This window comes from Procambarus clarkii, chromosome 83 (assembly GCF_040958095.1).
Source record: "Procambarus clarkii isolate CNS0578487 chromosome 83, FALCON_Pclarkii_2.0, whole genome shotgun sequence".
NCBI lineage: Eukaryota > Metazoa > Arthropoda > Malacostraca > Decapoda > Cambaridae > Procambarus > Procambarus clarkii.
In genome coordinates this window covers 6,478,767-6,503,740 of record NC_091232.1, presented here as the reverse complement: position 1 = coordinate 6,503,740, position 24,974 = coordinate 6,478,767, and the positions used below count along the sequence as shown (strand labels likewise).

At 35.6% G+C, this 24,974-nt stretch overlaps 1 protein-coding gene across 6 annotated transcripts; it reads left to right on the top strand.

Moving 5' to 3' along the window:
• LOC123768698 (jouberin) lies at nucleotides 1–24,440 on the top strand. 6 transcript variants are annotated; one of them, XM_045759388.2, is made up of 14 exons: nucleotides 2–579; nucleotides 979–1,088; nucleotides 1,230–1,299; nucleotides 2,058–2,201; nucleotides 3,600–3,667; nucleotides 5,609–5,828; nucleotides 7,898–8,042; nucleotides 9,257–9,336; nucleotides 9,607–9,746; nucleotides 10,442–10,822; nucleotides 11,332–12,873; nucleotides 13,260–13,345; nucleotides 13,771–13,925; nucleotides 16,306–24,440. In XM_045759388.2, exons 4-14 carry the CDS (start codon nucleotides 2,058–2,060, stop codon nucleotides 16,453–16,455), a joined length of 3,111 nt encoding a protein of 1,036 aa, XP_045615344.1. In that variant the 5' UTR covers nucleotides 2–579; nucleotides 979–1,088; nucleotides 1,230–1,299; the 3' UTR covers nucleotides 16,456–24,440. The 6 variants fall into 6 exon arrangements, with proteins under 6 accessions (XP_045615348.2, XP_045615344.1, XP_045615343.1 ...); XM_045759391.2 differs by having other exon boundaries at nucleotides 373–389; XM_045759387.2 differs by lacking the exon at nucleotides 1,230–1,299 and having other exon boundaries at nucleotides 3–579.
• Nucleotides 24,441–24,974: the final 534 nt, after the last annotated feature.

Below are 24,974 nucleotides of genomic sequence, written 5' to 3'. Positions count from 1 at the left end.
AGGGTTACAGACACACATAATGGGCTCAGGGACTGAACCCCACAATTCATTTAGCTAAGCAAGTTACAATCTCGATGAGCTAGTTACAAACTTCAGTATAAGTCGTCACATCAACAATGGGATACAAGGGAGATTCTAGAGACATCGTTAATTCATGCCAGGGTTGACGGGGTACATATGTAATCTTGTATGTATGTAATCATATGTACATATGTAAACCTTCTTGTATATATATAAATAAATAAATAATCTAATAATTTATCTAATCATATGTACATATGTAAACCTTCTTGTATATATACAAATAAATAAATAAATAAATGTACCAGTGCTGTAGCTGCCCCCACCCCATTACAACAACAACAACAAAGACGAAATATTTACTCTCCGTAAGGACGCGTTAGTTCCCATCACATACAACCTAATCCCGTTGCTGCCCTTCATATACTAACTACAACGGTTTCCGCTGACAGGCGACGTGTATATCCGTAAGGCAAGACTCTGCCTTTTACCCTTCACACTCCGACACCAATTCCGTCGTGGCCTTAATCAAACAACAAAGACGCAACATTTTATAATGTAAAGTGTGTATTTCTGTAAGACATTAATATAAGAAATAAACACAGAAGATACAAGCTTTGTCAAAACGATTGTATACAGATTTAACAGTGTGATATAACAGCTTTTGTTAAGTAGGGCCAAAGACAATAGATAATAAGTTTGAACTGACTATATTATTGTTACTCTTAAAATATACCTAAATCAATCCAGCCCATCCCGACCTTATCTACAATTGTAGTATTGGGAAATTTACAAAACTTAACCAAGCCTAACTTAAGAAAAATATTAGTTACAATTTTGTTTTACCTGAATTTGCTTGAGTGCCACTCTCTCTAGTGCCCTCAATAGGGACAGGAAGCCCGATGGATTGTCAGAAGTTAGCACGAGTTGTGTGATATAATTAAAATTTTTCAACAGTGGGGATAACGAAAAGCAAAACCGTGGGGAAGTCAACACATCTGTCATAATTGGTATCTCACCTGTGGCAAAGATGATTCATTGGGCATTGCATTACTAGCAGTCATCAGGTGAGTGCTTTTTATGTAGCACAGTATTAGGTGGGTGTTTTGATAGCATGTTATGTTAGTTTGGATTTCTCTTCATAGTAATGTACATGACATTAGAACCAATCAGTTGAGAGAACTAACCCTTCTGATTATCTTATCCAGGAAACCTAGTCAGAGACCAGGCTTGGGGGGGAAACATTGATCCTCGGAATCCCCACAAGGTAACCATGAGGTAAGGCAGGTCAAGTAACTATATTTCATGGTAGCATTGTTTTTTGTGTGTGTTTTGTGCAAGATTGTGCTGTGATCTGAGAGTACAGTATTCAGAGAAGTGCTTATATTGGAAGTATTATGTAACATTATAAATTAGCTGAGAAAAGGGCTTTCACAGGCTGAAAGGATATGCAGGCGATGAGTCACAATAACGTGGCTGAAGTATGTTGGCCAGATCACACACTAAAAAGTGAAGGGATGACGATGTTTCGGTCCGTCCTGGACCATTCTCAAGTCGATTGAGAGAATGGACTTGAGAATGGTCCAGGACGGACCGAAATGTCATCGTCCCTTCACTTTCTAGTGTGTGGTCTGCTGAAAGGATAATTTCTCTGGTAGAGAAACCTTGCATTTGGAAAGTTCAACAAAATTATTGAGGATTTTAAGACCTCTATATTATTACCGAATAATATATGGCTTCGGCTGATCATCGGGTGAAACGGTCATCTTCCTTTCCCATTTCTCTGTGAATTTTCCGCATACAAATGATCAGTGTTTCGTGATCGTCAATTGCATATATATACTGTATATACATTTATACATGAATATATCTGTGTGTGTATATATATATATATATATATATATATATATATATATATATATATATATATATATATATATATATATATATATATATATAATATATATATATATATATTATATATATATATATATATGTACTGGTAATTTCTGTTAATGAGAATAAATTATTACCAGATGGCAGTAGAAGACCTGGAGCCGCTTACCAAAACACATCATGAAGATGGAGGGGAGAGAGAGCAGGAAAAGAACTCTGGAGATGCTCTCAATGCCATCTTGACTACAGCTCTCCATAAACATGCTGCGAGAAAACTTGGAAAGGTAAATAGTGTATATTATATTTCACTTTATATTTATATATTAATATACTTAATTGGTACCCGATGTGCCAATAGTAACTTGAGTTTACTTTATTGTAAGTACAGTACACGGTACTGTACTGTAAGATCTTGGTAATCTAAGTTCATTAACCCAAATCTTTGGGTAACTTGAATGAATTTGCATTCGAGTTCTTGACATTTTAACCCAAATAGGAATACGAGTTTAAAGGTTAATACTTTGTTTTTGGGTAAACAGTGGGAGTAACAGGGTAGTAGCAACAATAGCAGGAGTAACTGGGCAGTTGGCAGAAGTAACCAGGTAAATTGCTGGAGTAACCAGCCATTGTATAACCAGGTACATAGTTAATGGTAACCATTTACCTGGTTACCATTATCCATAAAAAATGACAATTTTAATTTTTGGACATTCCTCATAAGAAATTCAGCTAAGTTGAATGTTTGGCTAACTCGAATAAGGTGGACCCCGAATGATTCGGATTATCAAGGATAAACAGCAAATCTGGTTGTCTCAAATTTGAATACTAAGTTAGATCTAAAGTTACTTGGATAACAGTTGACCTATTAAGTATCCCCTGAAAAGTTAGTTAAATTATTTCAGTGGCATACTATAAGCTATGTTTTTGTTTTCAAATATTTATAGTAGTGTCCTTGCGATACATGCAAAACGCATTTACATATTGGCTTAAATATTTTATGACTTGTATACAGTTGTGCGAGGAACATCCCGATTATGATAGGATCTTACTATGACTTGAGAAGCACTTTATAAATTATATCTGCACAAGATATAATTTATCTTTATGCTAGGAAATAATCATGGTACAGTAATCTCTTTTACAAATGATATCCAAGGAAATTTTGTAATCAATGTAATTATGTTTTATTTGTTTTAGCAAAGACATTAAGATAATTTATATTTTGAATACAGTATGTATATTTTAGAACCATACCATGTGTACTACTAATTTGTATATAAATTTTCATTGTTGTACCCCGAATAATTGGAAATTGCAAATTCTTAATAATTTCATGATTGGGCTATCACAGAATGCAATTTCAAGAATTGCTCTAGAATTGTGATTAATTCTACTTGATCAAAATTAAACATTTATTTTTGGTCCTATTGTTTAGTTTGGAATACAGTTTTATATGGTCAGTGTATATACATACTATATATACATAACTGACATTCCCTTCCATCCACTTCGGCCCTTGTACTGTAAGGTGAATGTAGTTAACTGGCAGGTCTACCTCCCCCCCCCTCCCTCTTAACTTACCAGTCTATCGCCACCATCACTGCTCCCACTAATACTATTACTGTCACCATTTTACCACTTCCACAACACTTAATTGCTAATTAATGCATGTATTATTGCAGAAACTGAGCAAAAAAAAGAAGGATGCAGCAAATACTGAGAATGACACTAACCAACTGCAAGACGTAAAGTAAGTAAAATATGGCAAACTTGAGAAAGTTATGGGTATGGCTTGCCATTGTCAGGAACAGGAAGCCTGTAGTGATTATCAAAGTTTTCCATCCCAAGAATGCCATCCTGAACAGTCAACAAACTCTATTTGTACAATTTATTGCTAGGTAAATAAAAGCATAAGGTCTAAGGAAAAGTGCCAGAATGTTTTGCACTGCTTGGGTATTGAATTTGGGATTATTTGCCTGCAAACCAACTGCACTAAATACTGCCCCGTATGTTGAATCAGGAACTTGTGAGAACACGGGTGATACATGAACAAGGAGGACACAAGTACCCAAATGAGGCACAGGGACGTTAAACAGAACTTTTTCAGTGTCAGAGTAGTTAACAGGTGGAATGCATTAGGCAGTGATGTTATGGAGGCAGACTCAATACACAGTTTCAAATGTAGATATGATAGAGCCCAATAGGCTTAGGAATCTGTACACCATATGATTGGTCTCGCTTACTCAGCAGTTAAGGAGACAAAGCTCAATCCCTGCATGCACAACTAGGGGAGTACATCCTTATTTGAAAATTCTTTATGGTAATTGAAGAACAGTTTAAAAGTTAAGAAGTGAAGAACAATACCAGTACTGATTTGCTGCTGCATTCTTCTAATACTTTGAAGCTACTGTACATATAGAGAAGAGCAAGTATTGTTTGCCTCCTTCATTTGAACGCTTAGTTTTAAGTGTACAGTAGAAGTAACATTGACAACATTAATATTGTGAAAAAAATATATTCCAGGTATGGTAATATCATCTCAGTAATGCCAAAATATGCTTTACTTTCTATACAATGCATATGATTTTCATATTTTTAAATATAGAAAAAGAAAAACCAATATTGAATACAGTATTTATATCATAAATAATATAGCAATTTGTTAAATTTGTATAGTAGATTTGTTAAAATCTAATAAAAACACATATTTGATTATATTTCATGATAAAAGAACTGAATAATACAAATGAACAAATAAATAAAAAAATTACAGCACATAGAAAAAAAATTCAGTTGTTCATTTTGCCCCTCAACTCTGTCATTTTGTTAAACAGCTCTTGGGTTCATCAGACTCGATATGAGAGGATCTAATTATCTTTTCATCCACAGAAAATTCACTAATGAAGGCCAAGCAAAACACTACCTATAACTCATAGAAATCACTGATATATTTGCAGTTATACGAGATATTACTGTATGCTATATATTGTACTTTGATTTACACGAAATCCAACCAAGCTTGCTGCTGTATTTTGATCCATCAGCAGTGCAATTGGTACCTATGTACTGCTAACATCTTCTAAAATATGTGGGGGAATGGAATGGAGGGTGGGGGAGGGGATGTTAGACTTCACTCTAAGGTGAACCTGTGATCTACATGCATGCACGCATGTGCTCATGTGTGCTCTCTCTTGCTCTCGCTCTTTTGTTCACTCATTCTCTCTCTCTCTCTCTCTCTCTCTCTCTCTCTCTCTCTCTCTCTCTCTCTCTCTCTCTCACTCAGTCTCTCGCCCTCTTTCTCACATTTAGGACTGTAGTACAGACGGGTTTATTCTTGACTCACAGTCAAGTGAAGTCTAACATCCCCTCATTCTTGACTCACAGTCAAGAATCCCAGGTTAGAATCCCAGATGGGATAGAAATGGTTGGGCACATTTACTATCACCTAATGCCTCTTCACCTAGCAGTAAATAGGTACCCAAGAGTTAGTCAACTTATTGTGGGGTTGCATCCTGGGGAGGGTCAGTACTTTGACCATGGGGGACCTAAAAATAAGCGTAACATGTATGTGTACCATATATATGTGATATATGTGTGTTGTATTGTAAATTTTCTCTTTTAAAGCTATTTATTTCAGTGAGCTTATTTAAGTGTAACCTATAATGGTATTAAATTCTTTCTGATAATATAGGGAATTTAATAAGAGGACGAGCAAGCAAGATACGGTAAAAGTTGCACAAGATGATGTTGAACTGCAAGCAGTCACAAAGATCAAAAGTTATAAGAACAAAAATAAAAAACATGAAGGGCAAGATGATGATCAGGCAGAAAATGTTGAAGAATATCTCAAGAAACGTAGGGAAAAGGATCTTGCAGAACAAATACAAGATTTGACATCTAAGGAAAATGAGGTTTGGACATGCCCAACTTGATTAGGGGTTTTGCTTAAAAGTATGAAATTGATGGATTAGTGACAATATATTTTACAGCTGAACATCTTCCTGTGAAAAAGGTACAACAGGAGGGAAAATTGGGGTGTGTTTGCGTAATTACCCAAGTGTAGTTACAGGATGAGAGCTATGCTTGTGGTGTCCTGTCTTCCCAGTACTCTATGTTGTATAACGCTTTGAAACTACTGACGGTTTTGGCCTCCACCACCTTCTCACTTAGTTTGTTCCATCTGTCTATCACTCTGTTTGCAAAAGAAAATTTTCAAATATTTTTTTCAGCACCTATGTTTCCTTAACTTGAATCTGTGTCCTCTTGTTCGTGAAGTTGCTGGTTTTATGAATTCCTCTTTGTCAATTTGGTCTATTCCTGTTAGTATTTTGTAAGTGGTGATCATATCTCCTCTTTCTTCTATCTTCTAGTTCTGGCATGTTTAACACCTCTAGTCTCTCCTCGTAACTCTTGTTTTTGTTTAATTTCGGAAGTTATTTTATAGCATGCCTTTGCACCTTTTCTAGTTTATTGATGTGCTTCTTGAGGTATGGGCACAATACAACTGCTGCATATTCCTATTATGGTCTTACAAGTCATGAATGGTTTCTTTAGCATTTCACCATCCATGTAATTAAAAATGATTCTGAAGTTGCAAAATGACGCATATGCTCCTCGCACAGTGTTCTTTATAAGTCCCTCTGACGTGTGTGTTTCATGTTGCTTATAAGTACTTATTTATTTGAAGGAGGTTTAGCAGCTGATAATTTTTCTGGAGAAACCTAATGGTGAAGCTATCTCACTGAAATGGTCCCTCTCTTCACCCTTCCCCTCTTCCACAGAGTCATGTCAGCAATAGGAGTATTGTATGGTCTACCAGGGACTCAGAGCCAGAACCTGGCCCCCCTCACAAAGGCAAAGGGAGCAGGGGATTGTTGTGATCATCTTCACTGAGAAAACTTTCAGAAAGTAAGCAAAACAATACAGACAAGTGCAAGATTCAAAGAAAGTGTAGCACTGAAACAGCCACATGACTCCGCAAATTTGAGCTATTTAGAAAATAGCTCAAATCCCTTTAGTCGCGACTGGCCACCAATACAGTACTGTAGTTGGCAGGCCCACCAGGAGCTCCTGGCTTTCATGCCATCTGTCATGTTGCTAATGTCTGTGAATTCAGACTTCCCAGAGTTGCTGGAGGTAGTAAGTCTCCACATCTTTTCAAGATCAATGCAGGGCATACTTTGTACATTGTCCTGTGGAGGGGGGGGGGGAGCTAAACCAGCTTGTTCTCATTGTTGCGGGTTGTAAGGTGTTCGACAGTGTCACATCCTGGTTGTGGTGGCAAGACCAGCCGACTCTCCTTGGGTCCATTTGCTTGCTTATTATTTCTGACTTTGATATTTGCTTCATGAGCATGTTTCTCAAGCCTCACTTGAAGTATGAAAGCTTATATTTAGGGCACTCATTTTCTGTTGCCCCAGCTCTGACAGTGACTTTTCTGGTGAGTTTGGGAGTTCACCCCTAAGAGGCCATACAACTCTGCAGAGTGCCTCACTCTGGGTAGTGCAAGACTCTTTGACTCTTCTGCAAGGCCCCTGTGGTTGGGGTGATTGGGGTTTATTGTTATGGAGTGTACGGGGGTTTGCGTCCTTGTCCATATGGCATGCCGCTAAAACACTTCATAGCATATGTTTATCACAGTTTATGTCATTGCTAGTAGTAAAGTAGGTGCTATACAGCTTTTTTGTGCAACTGAAGGCACTATTGTTGATATTGTTGCATTTATTCAAATCTTGTCATTGTTATCAATACTGCTGCTTTTGCTTCTGCATTGGTGCTACATGGCCTTCCCGGCTTGGTGCCTTCTTTGATAATTACTTACTTGCTTCTGCATTAATTAATCAGGAAAAGATGAATCAATCTTTCTAATTATGAATTCATCTTTTTAGTGTTTAGTAACTGATACAAAATCTTGAAGTACTGGTAGATGATTAAATACTCATTTGCATTCCCCAAATGACTTACTAAGAAGCTTAATCAGGTTATCAAGAAGAATGAAAGTGGACCAGATGAAGAAAATCTCTGTGTTCCCAGTATTAGCACTTCAACTACAGAGTACCTGAAGGCAGTCTCGGTGCCAAAAAAGAAACATATCAAGAAGTCCAAGAGACCTACTAAAGATTCAGGTAGGAGAATTCTTTTTGTGTAGTAATTTCTTCATCTGCGTATGATAAAGATTTTAGATCCTCTGTATTAAACCAAGGATTGTATATTTTAATATTGATGTATTTTTCGTGAATTTACTGCATGCAAATTAGGGTATAGATATTGGAAATGTTCAGTACTGTAGGTAGAGCAAACACACATCAAAACATCTGCAGCAAATATTTGACAGCATTCTCAGTCACAAATTACCCTGCTTTACCTTATTGTTAACAAAACCCAAGTCTAAAGTCAATATACAGTATGGGATACAATCTAAACTAGCTTTGAAATTGTATCTTTCCTGTTATTTAGTTATTCAACAGAATGATAGACGAAGATACAAGACCAAGGCCCATTGTTGTCTATCCATAATGTTATTGTCAAGACAGCTCATGTCTGTGTCTATCAATTGGTGTTTTACCTGTATGCACCTGATTGAATAAGATAGTCGTATGACTCCACTGTCAAAGCTTCTAGAAGGCTTTCACCCAACATTTTGTTAACATACATTCAAAGGAAAGCCGGCGATGTCATGTACTGCATTAATAATAGTCATTGGTAGATAAAATTTAGGCTAAGACAGCAATGCATCAGTGCACAAAATAAAGCAAGCAGGGGGCTTGGATTTATAATAAACTTTAGTAACAAATATGAATACTGTATCAAACTTAGCTATACAATATTTGACATGAGTGAGACCACCACCTGGGCTACACTGGGCAATTCCGATCATTGTACCACATGATGTACCGCATGAATTAGGTGGCCCCTAATTATTTTATAAGGAATTCTAAATACTAGCCTAATGCAAGAAAAATTACTAGACGGTATGGGAATCATCCACATGGCTTGTGTAAGGGACAACATACATAGACACAAAAGACTTAACAATGTTAACTTAAAAAAAATTATAAGAAATATGCGCAGGTGTTTTAGCTATGTGCATCATAGAAAAACTGATGCCTCGTCTCAAAATCTCCATCCATGTTATATGAAAACTTCTTTCATGAAAGGTGTCTTTATGCTCTAGTGAATACATTTAATGAGTTGTGATATGTTCCAGATTTTATTTATAGAATGCTAATACACACTTCACTTAGTATAGCAAAAGTATAGAGAAAAGAATACAAAATAATGATATTACTGTACAGTATTAAGAAAAAATTGGTCAGTTTAATGAATGCATTTTTTCCAGATAAGGTATTGGGTGTTACAATCCATTGTGCTGACCGTTTTGAAGGATCTCCTATGTTACTTCCCCATCCTGTAGTCCAGGTTAGATCCAATCTTGTTCATCATTTACAGTGCCAGTATTATATTGATTCTAATGTATCTGTGTAGTATATATATCTAATACTCCATACTATCTAGGATTGTCCTTATAAAGTACAGTACTGTATCTGCATTTGAGACCTTTTAACATTTCAGACTCCAGTTTCACATCAAGTGCACTAATAGAACATAATAATATATTCTTTTCTCATTTTCCCAGAGATCACCGGTTGGTATAAAATATTTCACCTGTTAATGCAAATTATGTTTCAGGTGCACATTAGTAACTTGGATACAGGCCATTGGCTCCTGAAATCAAGTAAGGATCGTAAAGCAACATCCTATTATGAGGGGAATGAAGTTGACTACATCATGCCCATCATGACTCAACCATATGATATAAAAAAGGAAAGGTAAATTGGATAATGTAACTTTTGAATAATACAAATTGAATTTTAAATATTAACAAATTATCGAAAACTTTGCTGTGAGCATATCACAACTCAGCATTAATTATATAACATTATACAGACAAGTGTTTTGTGATTTAAACATACAAAGAATGAAAATTATTTTGAAGTGATTGGGTATTCCCATGTGGCTCACCTTTTCTTTCTCTTGCATATACAGGTAGTTGCCTTTTGTTAATTTAAGCATTGTTACTGTTGATGCTGCATTTCTACTCTCAATACACTACATGATAGATTATCAATATGCCTTTAATTATTTCTCTGGTGTGACGTAAAGTTTTATGAAAATGCAACTTTTCAATTTAGCTTGAAGGCAAGGTTAACTAATAATTAAGCGGTACATGACATGGTGTAAAAGACCTAGTTAGGACATTAGTAATTTCTAAGAAAAGGTGATGTTAATGTTTAAGTTGGAACTTATACACAAGTCATATAGATGGGAAAAACTCAAGGACATTGATCCCTGGGATCTTCAACAGGTAGTCAACAGGTACAGTAAGAGCAAGAAAACGTGAATGAGAAAGATGTTTGCTTAGACATGTGGTACATTATATATAAATAAATAAACCATTTAGCAAAACAAATACAAAATTCTAATACATGATTAGTGATTTTTACCATTTCCAAATTCATTTCAGGAGTCTTTGTTGCAAGTGGGAAGAACAACTAATAATCAATGAACCAAGCAACCACTTCACATCACTTGATCCTCAAGTTTTAATACTCTTTCAGCTGATGGATTTTCCAACCCCATCAAGAAATAACTCTAGCATTCCATCAAACAACTGTGGATGGATAACATTTGCTTGGGCTTTTCTTAAAATTAAAGGAGCTAATAATCACATAAATATTGGTCATCAGCTCCGGCTGCAGTTATGGAGGCCCCGAAAGTCCTCCAATGTAAACCTTCAAGATCTTCATAGCTGGTGGAAGAGTGGGAATAGGAACAAATATCCTTCAACACTATATGTCACACTTCAGGAAGTTTCCATTCCCCAAAATCCTCATCCAGCTCTTAGGTAAGGTTTAGTTACTCAAATATAATTTCCAATATCCTAAAAATGGTGGATATTGAAATACAATTATTTGTATACAAATCTTCTGGGTTTTTTAACAGCACTACATATATTGCATTAGTGAAATGTAACACTTTAAGCAGTGTATTTTATAATTTATCATATTAGTTGTAACTGAAGAATCTTGCATTTGTGAAAACAGTTACAGTTTTAACCATTTTTAGGAAGTTATGGTAATTTATACATGTTGATGTGGTCAAAATTGTGTTGTCATTCAGCACTTGGGTATTACTGGATTAATTTTAAGAGTACAGTAATGTATATCCAGACATTATTGTTTGATGAAGATGGACCATTGTTATGAATATATTTACAAGGGGAAATAAATTCATCATACTATTTAAAGCATTTTTATGTATATAAATAAGACGTGGCTAAGCTGTTGGATAAACTTCATAAATACATTACCAGAAACAAATAAATGTCATTAACATGTTAAAATCTGTCGACAGATCCATGCTTGCTACTCAACAAGAACAAGGAGGAGGAGCAGCTCTAATGGATCTCTTGGATCAGTGTTCGGCTAATGGATCAAATCAGAACCCCTCTTCTGATCAGAGCAAACCAGTGGTGAATTGGGGACGTAAACCCAACCAATCTTGCAGGATCCTCAATTCTGTGAAGCATTGTTTGTCACACTCTGAGAAAGGATGCTTGGTAGTTAAATTTTCAAATGATGGTCTGAAACTTGCATGTGGCACTCATAAGCAAATCCTTATATATGATGTCTTGGGAGGATATTTAAAGCACACGTTAACTGGTCATCTGGGGCTCATTTATGATATTTCCTGGAGTGATAATGATCATCTGCTATTAACAGCCTCAGCTGATTCAACTGCAAGAGTTTGGCATGTAGATGCTACAAATGAACATGAACAATGTCAGATTTTGGCTCATCCTTCCTACGTTTATGTTGCTCGCTTTGTGCCTGCTAAATCTCATGTTATTGTGAGTGGTTGCTATGATCATGTGCTAAGGATTTGGTCTTGTAATAATAATGGCAGCTATTCTATTACTCAGGAACTGTCAAATCATCTTGGCTTTGTTAATGCATTGTGCTTTAATCCAGAAGGAAATATTCTTTTCTCTGGAGATAAACAAGGTGTTATTCTGGTGTGGAAGGTTGATGTTTCAAAAAAAGGTAAAGGGAAGAAAAAACCAAAGGTTCTTATTTTGGAACGTGAAGTTAAGATCAGTGATATTGCTGGCAACATTATCAACTACATCTCATTCCATCCTGGTGGGTTTCGCTTGCTTGTTCATACAAGAGATAGTCAGATAAGACTTCTTAATCACAAACATTGGACGATAACACACAGACTTCGAGGATTGCTAAATGTTCGAGAACAGATGCGAAGTTGTATTAGTCCTTGTGGTACATTGATATTTTCAGGTAGTGAAGATCATGGGCTTTATGTGTGGAATTCAGATACAGGCGATATGATTTCAGCTCTTATGGACCTACCAATAGAGGGAACTATTTCCTGTGTTGACTATCATCCAAATGACCACATGATGGCTGTGTGTTCTTATTCCAGTGAAGCTCCTGTTCTTATTTTGGGTTATAATCCAGCACCTAAACCAGCTAATACTGCTGTCCGAAGGTCTGTCCAACCAGCTGCCTCAAGAAGCTTACAAACTTCTGCAGTAAGAAGCCCAAGCCCCAATCAGTTGCCTCTGAAACAGCCTTTATCCCTAAGTCTTACAGACCCAAGTTACACTATGTTCAAATCTGAATCTTCTCCATCAAAATCTAAGTTAAAATATTGGGAGGAAAGAGACTCAGAAATACAAAGTTTTACTTATAGTCAATCAGTCGTGGATAAAAGGCATACAATCTTTAATCTAAGCAGTCAGTACTTGATGGATACTGATCAGATGCTGAATGGGAGAAGGCACTGGGACCATCATGGGGATAAGATACTAAAGAAATTAGATTCTGTGCTGAAGATGGCAAGCGAAGATCCATTAAACATGCGTGATGACAAAATCATGTAAGAATATGTTTTAATTTGCAGTTGACTTAATTAGGTTAGATATGTTTTGAGATTAACTTAACCTCTGTATTGATTAGCCCAGTATTCTTGATATTTCATACATAATTTTTTATATATATATATAATGTTGCACCTGGCAGATTCTATACTCTTCCCATCACTTATTTTTCCACATTTTTGTTTGACAATGCAACACATGTATGAATGCATTTACTCCTTTGTGCGCACACATTTGCACTTTAACACATGTGTACCATGTGATGATGTGGTTCAGTTTAAAACCTGAATGCTCATTGCACCTGACAAGGTACCAAGATGACTAAATAAATGATGTGATGGAACTACACTGTGGTAACTTTTAAATTAACATTCTATAATTTCAGTGATGAAGTTTTACCTTTGGGACAACTTGCTACAGTTTTATATGACTACCACAGCACTAAACCAGATGAGCTGTCAGTTAAACAAGGTAATAAGTATGTTTTTTCTTATGATTTTTTAAGTTTGAAAGATCCACTGCTACTATTTATTCAAATTTTCTATATACTATCTTTATCCTTTATACATGGGATGGATAATTTTCTTTAACCTCTCATAGGAGTTGGGTTGGAAGGCCTTAGGCCAAGTAATGGAACTATTTTAATTATTAGCTCCATAGGCGTGTAAAGGCATACTGTATTATAATACAGAAAGGCAAGGTAGTGATTAAGTGACTATAAAATTGTTACAGATAGGTGGGTTCATGACTATTTTTAAATATGTTTGACAACGTGTGATGTCGGCAAGTCACCTACATGTGGGATGAATGCAGTTGTATTACTATAAAAAGGAATGGTATCAAGATACAACATAGGGATTACAGTGAACATGGGATTTTTCTGTCATATTTTACAGGTGATTATGTGATAGTAGTACAAGAGACTAATGGAGACTGGTGGCTTGTACGCACGGCAGACATGAGGACCGTAGGCCTTGTACCTGCGTCGTATCTTCAGCAGCTGCCAGGAGGATTTAGGCAAGAGCAGGAAGATGAAACGGATTTAGGAAAAGTATGCTATTTATCATTATTAGATAGAAAATGTATGGTTAATTTCCATGCGGTTTGTAATTGCAAGTTAACCCAAAGCTAAATTTTTCCCTGTTAGCTAGAATTGTATGATGTATCTAATGTTGGTTAATGCTTTGAACTTCCCTTTAATTCTTTTGTGAGGCATGAGAGGAATGTTCAGGAAGGGCTTTAAACATATCCCTATTTGAAATATCATTCTGCTTTGCATGTCTTGCATTCCTGCATATTAATAAATGGGTCTGCCCATATATTAGTAGTAGTCAATATGATGAAACACTCAAATTAAACATGTATAGTTTTGAATGGGTTATAATAAATTCTCCAAAATTTACATATGAATGTCTTTGCAGTAATTTATTAACACCCAGAGCTTTAACTATGGGTGTTAACTTCCCTGTTCTAACAGTTTTTTTAAATTGTTCCACAAGTGAAAAACATTCAAGAAAAACCTGCCGGAAATTGGTTGTGATGATGCAACTTACAAATTATTTGGAAAGGAATTACAGAACTCTAATAAAGAACGAAACCTAAGAATGGTTTTGGATAGTTAGTTGTCGCCAGAGCATCAGCTTTGCTCCAGCTGACTTATTCACATCACCATTTGTAAGTTGAGCGGAAAACAACAAAAGTCTGAGCCAGATACCTAGTTAAGGACAGTTCTTTACATAATGCACTGTACAATACTTAAAACAAGGAATGCATTGTATTTTTAATAAAGTGGTTATCACTTGGCTGAATTTAAGTACAATACATATTTGTGAATCACATTTCTCATTGGGAGTATTTATAGCACTTCAATTAAAAATGTTAAAAGTTCAGACCAAGGTTTTGCAAAATGTCTATAAAGATTATGCCTTAACTCATGGCAAATGGCAGTCTTTACCATACGTTTGCAAGATAACACGACAGAGAAGGAAGGAAGGAAGGAAGGAAGGGTGGAAATTTGGAAAGTAGAGCTGGTTGTTAGCTGGATAAGGGGGTAGATAAGGGATTTTTTCTTCTTATTAGCAGTAGTAGTAGTGGTACTGTGGGTGTGTGTGTGTGTGGGCATATATTATATAATATAAATATATATATAATATATATGTATATATATTACATACATACATAGAGTGGAACTTCAGTTAACTAATTTAATCCGTTCCGAGCTTGTCATGTGAAATGCTTGTCTTTCGAAACAAATTTCCTCTTTAAAATAATGGAAATAAAATTAATTCATTCTACCGCTGAAAAACATTGATGTGATATTTGATTTTTTAAATAATAGAGCAGCCTACCTGACATACACTGAACAAACCTTTATGACATTTTTTCTTTTTTCAAATTTGTTCAATTTTTTGTTTTTCATATTTTTTAATAGAAAAATGTTTGGTCAGTGATCGTCAAGTAAGCAGCTCCATTGTGTATAAAATAAAAATAAAATAAAAATAAAAAAATTGAACAAATTTGAAAAAAGAAAGTGAAAGGTTCGTTCAGTGTTTGTCAGGTAGGATGCTCCATTATGACATTTTTTCTATTTTTCATAATTGTTCAATTTGGTTTGTATTTTTCCATTTTTTTATTAATAATGAAGCAGCCTACCTGGCACACACTGAATAAACTTTTATGACATCTTTCCTTTTTTCAAATTTGTTCAACTTTTTATTTTTAATTTTTAATTTTTTTAATACAAAATGGAGCTTCCTACCTGACATACACTGAACGAACCTTTTTGACATTTGTTTGTTTTCAAATTGTCTTTTTTTTATAATCTTGTCTAAAAAACAAAATCAATGCTTTGCAACATTACAGCAGTCACCCCTTTACATTCCAGCATCATTAGCATCTTTAAAACAAAACAAAAAATTATTTGCATCGGAGGTGTCCGAGAATTTGCGAGAACCAGCGGGAACGCTAGGAAACACCATGTGCTTTTCTCGTTAATCAAGCGAAAACTCATCAATCGAGACAAATTTTTGCCGAGTGGCGCGCTCATTATTCGAAATGCTCGTAGATTGAGGCGCTTGTCACTCAAGGTTCCACTGTATTTATAACGTTATATGGCAAGAAGTGTCTCAATTGGCACAGGAAGCACTTGCTCAAAAAGGTGCAGAAACAATGTAGTAAAAATATAAAGATAGTGTATGATAATTCAATAACCAAATTGGACTCCCTCATTAGGGTTGGCACACATAAGATTCAGAAGGAGGCAGTCAATTTTTATTTAACCTCAAAGACTAGAGCAAGTACATTATTAAGGAAGATTATTAACAAGAAGTTTATATTATTATTTTGAAAATTTCTTGTTTATGTTTAAATTTTATTTTCATCAATATCTATTAAGAGAGTGAAAAGTATTTACTCTAATCTAATTCTTACAGGTCATTGCAGTGCCGTCAGGGTCTGGAGAAGTCAGCTTTATCACTGATGTTGATGGCACTCCAAGCAAAGCACGTGCACGTAGACATAAAGCTAAAGCCCAGTCACCAAAGATATTCACGTCAACTCCAAAAGGCAAAGAAAATACATAGTTATCCTAACATGGAACCATAATTATATGGTGTGGTAATTCTGTATTAAAATATGTGGGTGGAGTTATGAAAGCTCCAGCTGGATATGCAAGTTATGAAACTACTTTGCAAGATATGTGGGTGGAGTTACAAAACCTAAAGGTAGGCTAAATATGTGGGTAGAGCTACAAAACGACTTGGCCGAGTATGTAGGTAGAGCTACAAAACCACTTAGACGAATGTGTTGGTAGAGTTGTAAAACCACCAGCTGGTATAGGTTTAATGGGATGGTTATTACATTATCACAAATTCAGGGAATTTGTAAATGCTGTAACAAAGTCATTTAGTAGATATATAAAAACTTACAAATATACTTACCTCAGAATTTTGAAGATTGACTCGAGCTAAATAAAACAAAGCTCCCCAGTCTGTATTTCAGATACAATATGCACTGTGCAGTAAGTGTTGGTATCTGATGTATATTTACACAAGGCATTTTTAAAGAAATACAGGCTCAGTAAGGTTACAAACATAGGGACATGAATTATATTGATATGTTTCTTGTCTTATTATTTGTGTTCAACAATTATTTAATCATGCTGGGGAGAAGGTAAGAAATTAACAGTATTTGTATTAGAGTATAGGTAATCTCAGTCTCTCAATCAGTCAGTATCGGTAATCTTCAGTCAATCAATCACTCAGTGTGAATGCGTCCCCCTCTCTCTCCTCTAATTAGAGGGTACTAGTACTGTAACATGAGTTATAGTACTAGTTTTAGTATAGTATTAGTTTTAGCCAGTTAATACCGATTAGAGTAATACTATTATAATTTTTCCATCATGTAGTCCAGTACCAAAGGTTTGTATATGGGGCTTTGCCATCTTTCAGTACCACATGCTGGTATGCCAAGCTTTGTCACCTTGCAGTACCACATGCTGGTATGCCAAGTTCTACCACCTTGCAGTACCACATGCTGGTATGCCAAGCTGTCAAAATTTTTTTTTTGACAGCTTGGCATTTTTGGCAGCTTGGCAGGCAGCTTGGCAGAATTTTTTATAACATTCAGAATAGTATTTTGCTTATCTAGTCATTTTAATAATAGCATCAGGGACATTGAACCAGAGAAAACCGAAAAAGTGTGAGGATCACTGGTTAGACTTCCACAAAGTACTGGAAGGACTCGTAATGACCAATGCTTTCCAATGAAATTTTTCAGGTAGTTTTCCGCAATTAACAACCTAAGTTGGTTATTAAATGTAAAGTACATGTGTCACCATGTAACTTTGTAGATGACTGTACAATACACGAGTTGCCATATTGATGGATGAATGTGCCTTCCTCTTGTAAATAATGCTGCCATAAGCTTTTATCAGCAATAGTAACTATATGTCTAGTCACTATAATCTTTTTAAAAAAAAAATTTCATTAATTTTTCTGTAGTTCATAAAGTAAACTTGGCCCTCTGTGCTTCATTTACATAAAATGCATGTGAACTATTTGTGCCATTTGTTATGCTAACTTGGTTTTCTTTGAGCAATAATAAAAAGTTCAAGACAAGTGGGGATCATTATAGTCCGGAAGCATTAGTGCGCGCACACAACTACCAGTGCCTGTATAAGACTAGATACAATGTGTCCATAATGTTGACACAGTGTATTGCTATTTGTTTTAATAATGTCTTAGAATTTTTGTTTTTCGTCAGCCATTGTGCCTTTTTATGAGAATTGATTTCATTTTTGGACCAGTAGAGTGTTGGAAAGCTTAATACAAGTAAACATCACTTTGGTCTGTTTAACTATTTCTCAAAGAAAAAGAAAGCTATACGAACATTCTTGGCTTAGTTGAGCACATGTAAGAAAAAATTCTCTGTTGCATAGTTAGTTATTCTTTAATTGCTTTTAACTTTGTTATGGCTTATCACTACAATATACACTATACTGTGTATGTACCGGGTATATGAATTGTTATTTATAAAGTTGCACATAGCTATGCTACAGTATAACCATAGTTGCATACAAATGCTGCTTGGTTTCATTTGACCTAAATTAAGGAAGAAATTATACCTCATTACATAAATTATAAACTATTCCTCATTTGCTATTACTAAAACACATATTTACCAAAGAATAAAGATTTCATATTGAATTATGAACTAAATAATTATAGTCAAAATGTTAAAATTTACACTAGAACACTGACTTGGTAGTCTTTTTAAGGACTGCGACACTATACAACTTCTTGTGTAGATAAAACCCAAAGTTGAGAGTAAACCTTTATGAACGATGATGTTTTTTCCTATACGTCTTTTCAGACAAAATCTCATCTTTAAAGTCTTGGTATGTGTCTACATTTTTGTGAACATTGTGCCTTATTAAAAACAAATTGACACAAAATTACTAAGGCAAAAAAGATCTCTTACCAAGAGCAGGTTTGTAGCAAAGAAATGTACTGAAAAAACTTCTCTGTAAAGAGTGTTGTTAATATTTTCATGGTTTACTCTGGTTGTGTGAAGAATGGGAACCTAAATATTGTAAAGCTACAAAATATTATTTGTCATTACTTACTGCTGAATATTGTTCATTCTAATTATATATATATTATATATTAATATATATTTATTTATTTATTTATTTATTTCAGGATATAGCCTATTATGCCTATACAGTACTTTACATCTTAATCACTGTTAGTAAACTCATTCATAATTTAATTGTTTTATAATGCGTAAATATATCAAACCTTCCAAAATGTTAAAGACATTTTACTTTTTCTCCTGCTGGTTTGTGTGTGTATTATACGACATATAAGGAAAGGCTAAATGCCTAGTTATGGCATACTATGTTTTGTTTTCATGTGGTTATGCATAAAAAAAGTAAATGTATTGTAAGTTCAATGCTAGAACAGCTCAAGTGGCAATTCAATTTCTTTCTTTATTATGCACCCCATACCCATCCCGTGGGAGGTGGTGTAAAGGATTACAGAGGCACATAATCGGTTCAGGAACTGAACCCTCTAGTTCGTTTAGCTAAGCAAATAATTTTTTTGACACTAGTTACAAAATTATTAATGTTATTTATACATGTACACATTCTCATACATACATGTACATATATATATATGTATACACATACATATTTAATCACCCACACAAATACACACCAATAATCTTTTGTGTCACAAGTGATCAACAAGAGGGTACAGGGGCATCCGAGGATTATCCTCATGGCTTCGTTTTGCATCTTTTCCAGCCCTCCAAGCATTCTCTCAGGCACTAGAGCAATCATGGGTGCAGCATAATCAATCAGAGACCTAATATATGAGAGATACATCATTTTGACAATTCTCACATTTGCACCATAGCTTGGATGGTAGCCTGCCACAGCCTTGAGAGCACGGAGCCTCTCTCTACATTGGTGACCCAGTCTGGCTACAACATTGCGGTACAGTGGAACTGCAAGACCAATGTATTTTTATCTGGTTACATAGTCGAGCAGAGTCATCATGCAACTGCATATTGCGAACGGCCCCACCTCGTCTGGGTGGGCGTCAGTTCAGGATCTTTGTTTTCTTTACTGAGATGACCAAGCCTAGGTCCTGACATGTGTGCTATACAGAGTTCAGAACATTGTGGGTACTGGTATACCCATTGGTGTGGATCAGTATATCATCCGCATAGCTAATAATGTGTTCACTGGGTCTCCTAGTTACCGAGTTTAAAAGTGCATTGATTAACACATTGAACAGAGTAGGACTGAGAACACCTCCCTGTGGAGTGCCAAGTTCAAAATCTCTCTTTACACTCCTATGCCCTTGGAACAGTACAGATGACTTCCTGTTGGATAGATAGCCTCTTATCCACTGTAGAAGCCATCCTCCAACATTCATTTTAGCAAGTTCGCTCAGAATGACGTGTGGGTTAGCAATGTCAAAGGCTGACTTAAGATCTAGGAAAGTGGTATATGACCTATCAGTATGCAGGGTGAGGAATGTGGTAATACAGTGATGTACACTCCCCCGAATCAACCTACCCTGGCTCTGCGCCCTGGTGAGGCCACTCCAGACCAGGCAGACACCAGAGCGCAACTCCATAGTCTCCCGAGACTGATGGCTGCCTACTACTACACTCTTTCCATGCGTAAAGCCATATATCTGGGGAGACCAATTCTGTAAAGGAGACTGTTGAGAACCATCTTCTCAAGACACTTAGAGAGACAACTAGTGAGGGAGATTGGGCAAAAAGCACTCTGCTGGTTTGGTTTAGGAATGGGAATAATAAGACTGTTGGTCCATGACTTTGGAAGCTCCCCAGTTACATAGCTCATATTATACAATTCAAGCAAGGGATTCCCTGGAACTAGCAGAAGCATACGCAGTATGCCGTAAGTAACTCCATCCTCCCCGGGTGATGTAGCTTTGCCTTTATGTAGAGCAGAGTCTAGTTCGTATTCGGTAAAAAGCATGTCACAGTCATCCTCTTAATGAAGCATGAAGTCAAGGATCCTTGCTCTATCAGCATATCTATTATTTAATTCATTCTGTGTGGAGAGAGGAAGACTGTCAAAGCTGGATGTTGTGGGCCAAGCATCAACAAGCTCATTTGCTCTGTGCAGAGGATTAGGATGCAAGATCTCTGCAGCATTTTTCCCTTTGATCTTGTTGATATCCTTCCATGCCCGACTTAGTGGCGTGTGATCATTGAGACCACTGACAAAAGTTTCCCCAGTCTGTCTGCCTCAGCTCTACCATACATTCCCTGGCCTCAGCCAGAGCCGTTTGAAAGAGCTTAAGCATTTCAGCAGTGCGGGTTCTTTTATAAGCTAGTCCAATTCTTCTGGCAGTGCATTTTAGTGCATACAATTTAGAATAATTATAATAAGCATAAGTGCTATGACCAGTGTAATTTGGGTTACGTGGCCTGGACGATGGATCGAGTGATTCCATAAACTGCTCGATAGTACCTGTGAGCTCATTTTTAAAATCTTCAACTGATGAAGGCTGAGATGAACTGTACCATTCTGATACATGAGCAACAAAATTGTCTCGTTGATCGATGGGCACAGTGAGACAATTTTGTTGCTTATGTGTCAGAATGGCAGCTAATGACTATTTTACTAGTTATGAAAATTGGAAGAACAGGCATATGCATATGAAGCAACAAATTTAATTTGTTTAAAACGATGCTCTTCTATTTAATCAATACAGTAAAGTATAATTTAATTCAATAATCAAATAAGGGTTAACACCTTATTAAAGATTTCAAGTAGAAATTTATGAGCAGTTTACATACTGCATATCCACTTAAGTTTATGTGCATGTAATTTAGACTGCAAGGATACACATCTTCACACATGGATTTATTACAGTACTGTATACAGTATTATATACAGACAGCCCTTGATTTGTGTGAGGGATGTATTCCTGGGAACCTGGTGCAGAGCAAAGTTGCACAATGCATACTTAACTTTTGTGGAAAAATAGGTAGCTAACCAACTACCTTAACCACTAGACCACACCGACTGTACAAAAATCTTGGTAGTCTTGAGACTATTTTTCCAAGATCCGACAGCGCTCAGGGGTCAACTCGGGCATAAATATTCCATCGAATCACCTCACATGGCGGGGCCCATGTGAGCAACACAAATATGAATTCGCATTTGGTCATTTTTCGTAAGGTTCATTTTTCAGCATTTCGTAGGGTCTCACCTTACATTCTTGAAGAAGAAAAAAAAAAAAAAAAAAAAAAAAAAAATTCTAGAAAAAAAAGGCATACTTCCCAGTAAGACATCTACAGTACCTGAATAATAATATTAAATATACCTGCCATTTTACAATCACACAATGCAAAATTCTTGAATGGTATAATACTGTACAATAATGTATTCCAAAAAATACACAAGATAGTTGCAAGTTCTTCTAAGAGTTCTTACATTCTTGTAAAGCCACTAGCACGCATAGCATTTCAGGCAGGTCCTTAATACTAATTTTTCCTGGAATACGACCTGCCAAATCATTTAACAACCAGGTACCCATTCACTGCTGGGTGATCAGAGGCATACAGTAAATGTTTGGTGCCTAGTCACTTCTTCCTGGCCAACATACAAACCCCTGTCAAATCACTCCCAAAACATGGGGCAACTGTGTTACCACTGCACCACGTGGATTGATGGAGAGCATTTACAATGTCATATTAGATAGAGTACATATATTATGCATGAAAACCCAGAGTGAAATGGAAAAATAGTCATAGTACTCTTGCTCTGCTAGGAGCTTCTTTGGATTCCGAGAATTTTATTAGATATCATTTGCTACTATTAAGCTAAAGATCGGTAGAGAGATTTTGCAATTAAAAAACCCATTCACAAAATAGATACTTTTTGGCCTGTTATGTATCTTAGATAAATTGTTATAAATTGTTATCTTAGATAAACTTGTGTATATTAGATCAAATTAGATAAAAACACTTGACGTTTGTAAAGATGTACGTGAAGCCAGCATCTTGTCACTTGATCCCTGTAAAACTACCATTCCCATTGTGATGATATTAAATGACAAGATCAACTGTTTTTTGTTTTTGTGCCTCTACTGAGCAGGTTAATGCAAAACCCTCATTTGAAAAGTATCGTCATTGTTTATTGGTCTTTTACATTTTTGTTTACAGTGATGTACACAAGTGTTGGAGTGCAGGAGTGAGAAATAATGTTAATTGGGAAACAATTATGAACAAATAAAGAACCTTTTCTCCTGCCTTTATATTTTGTTAAATCCTCCAGAACATATTCCTGGCAGTAAGTCGACATAATCCAGTCTTACACAATTTTTTTTTCAAATGGATTATCAACTAAAGTAGTTCTGAAAATGGGATGTGTGAATAAAAAATAAACATCCTGCAATAGAGAAGTTATCTTGCATGTATTTACGTACTGGTGCCCTACTGACAGGTAAATATTTTGCTACAATTCTGTTAGGCTTCAAATTATTTCTCTAACTCATTTATTTATTAACATAATGCAAAACTGATAGAGTTCATTTAGATAAAAAATGCCTGTTATATAGGGTATACCGTATTTGGATAAAATATCTGCATGTTAAAATGTTAATTAGCATTTTCCTTAAGGTTCAAGAAGTTTTTAATACTGCATGTGTCATTTTAGTCAGGGAAATAACAGTTACTTATATGAACCAGCATATATAGCATGAAAATTTGATGTTTAAATAAGAAGCTAATTAATGTTAAATATCTAATAATTTTTTGGCCAGACTACTAAAACAAAACCTGAGGACCTTATTCATAAGACTGTTATGGTATAATAAATATGTACAGTACTATACTGTTCATTCACTTGCATCATTGGAGATTTGAACTTGGATCTGTAAAATGTGAAGCCATTGCTTTTCCAACCAAGCCAGGATGTTCACAATAAGTATAGGGTTCACATGAAGTATGCAACTGCTACTCATTGAGTTTAGATACTTCCTGTAGCACCACAATGGTATCGGGTGGTAATCCATCCCATCACCCTGGACTAGTTGTTAGCATGAAAGCTTAATATTTTATTGGTCTAAACACAAATCCTCAATGATACAAGTACTGTAAGTGGAATGTTATTGCCCACCATAGTGTAGATTGTAGTATATATGACATGAACGAAGGGGGTGAATTGCCACCAAATGTTGTTGTGGTGTTCCTGGGAAGATTAAAAGTATAGTATCAGATTGAGTAGAAATCGGCTACTTTCCTTATTAAATGCATCTTGTTCTGGTTCATAAAGCAATGGCCTTGAACATATCATAAACTTTTAACCAAGTGCTTCTCTCATCAAACTGGTCATCAGAGGTAAAACATTTTATAATGACCAGCATGATAGAAAGCACTTTTATTCCGGTTTCAAATTTCCACAATGAGTTGTTGCACATATGGTACAGTATGTGTATGTGGGTTTGTGTATTTTAAATATATATATAATTATAGTATGTACAGTATTTAACATTAAAATTACTTAATAGCAGCCTTTTATGCTTCCTCAACCATATGATCCAAGCCTTTACTGCCCATTGAGTGCCTGGAAACTTTGATTTTGTGTGTTCATCTGGCAAGGGTATCCATTTTTCCTCATTTATAAATATGTATTGCCTAAGCTTTTTCAATAGCACTTTTACATTTTAGTTTAACAAATAATTTGTATATTTCATCCCAAGTGGTTACAGCTAACATACCTTTTTCTCACATTTCTTTGATTAATTCAAACTTTATATGATTTATTATTTAATTGCATGTTTCACCTGTGTAAGTCAGACAACGTACTCCTTACCAAAAAGAAAAGGGTACTGTACAAACACATTTTAAGTAGGTATCATTTAACAAATTTTTACAAATTTCCAAACTGGTACAGGAACAAAATTATGCTCATGGTGTACAGTTTCCTTCCATATTTGACTAAATGCTGTATTTGTAAAACTAACAGCAAATTTATAACGCATTACCGCCACCTGTGGCTTACTCGAACTGCCCACCACTCTAATGAAATACTTTCTTCTATCTT

Excerpts from the sequence above, each read along its gene's own strand:
- LOC123768698 (XM_045759392.2), top strand. The coding sequence starts at position 321 with ATGTACCAGTGCTGTAGCTGCCCCCACCCCATTACAACAACAACAACA. Across the intron at positions 2,202-3,599 it reads CTGCGAGAAAACTTGGAAAG|AAACTGAGCAAAAAAAAGAA; the intron begins GTAAATAGTGTA and ends GTATTATTGCAG. Across the intron at positions 5,829-7,897 it reads TGACATCTAAGGAAAATGAG|GTTATCAAGAAGAATGAAAG; the intron begins GTTTGGACATGC and ends AAGCTTAATCAG.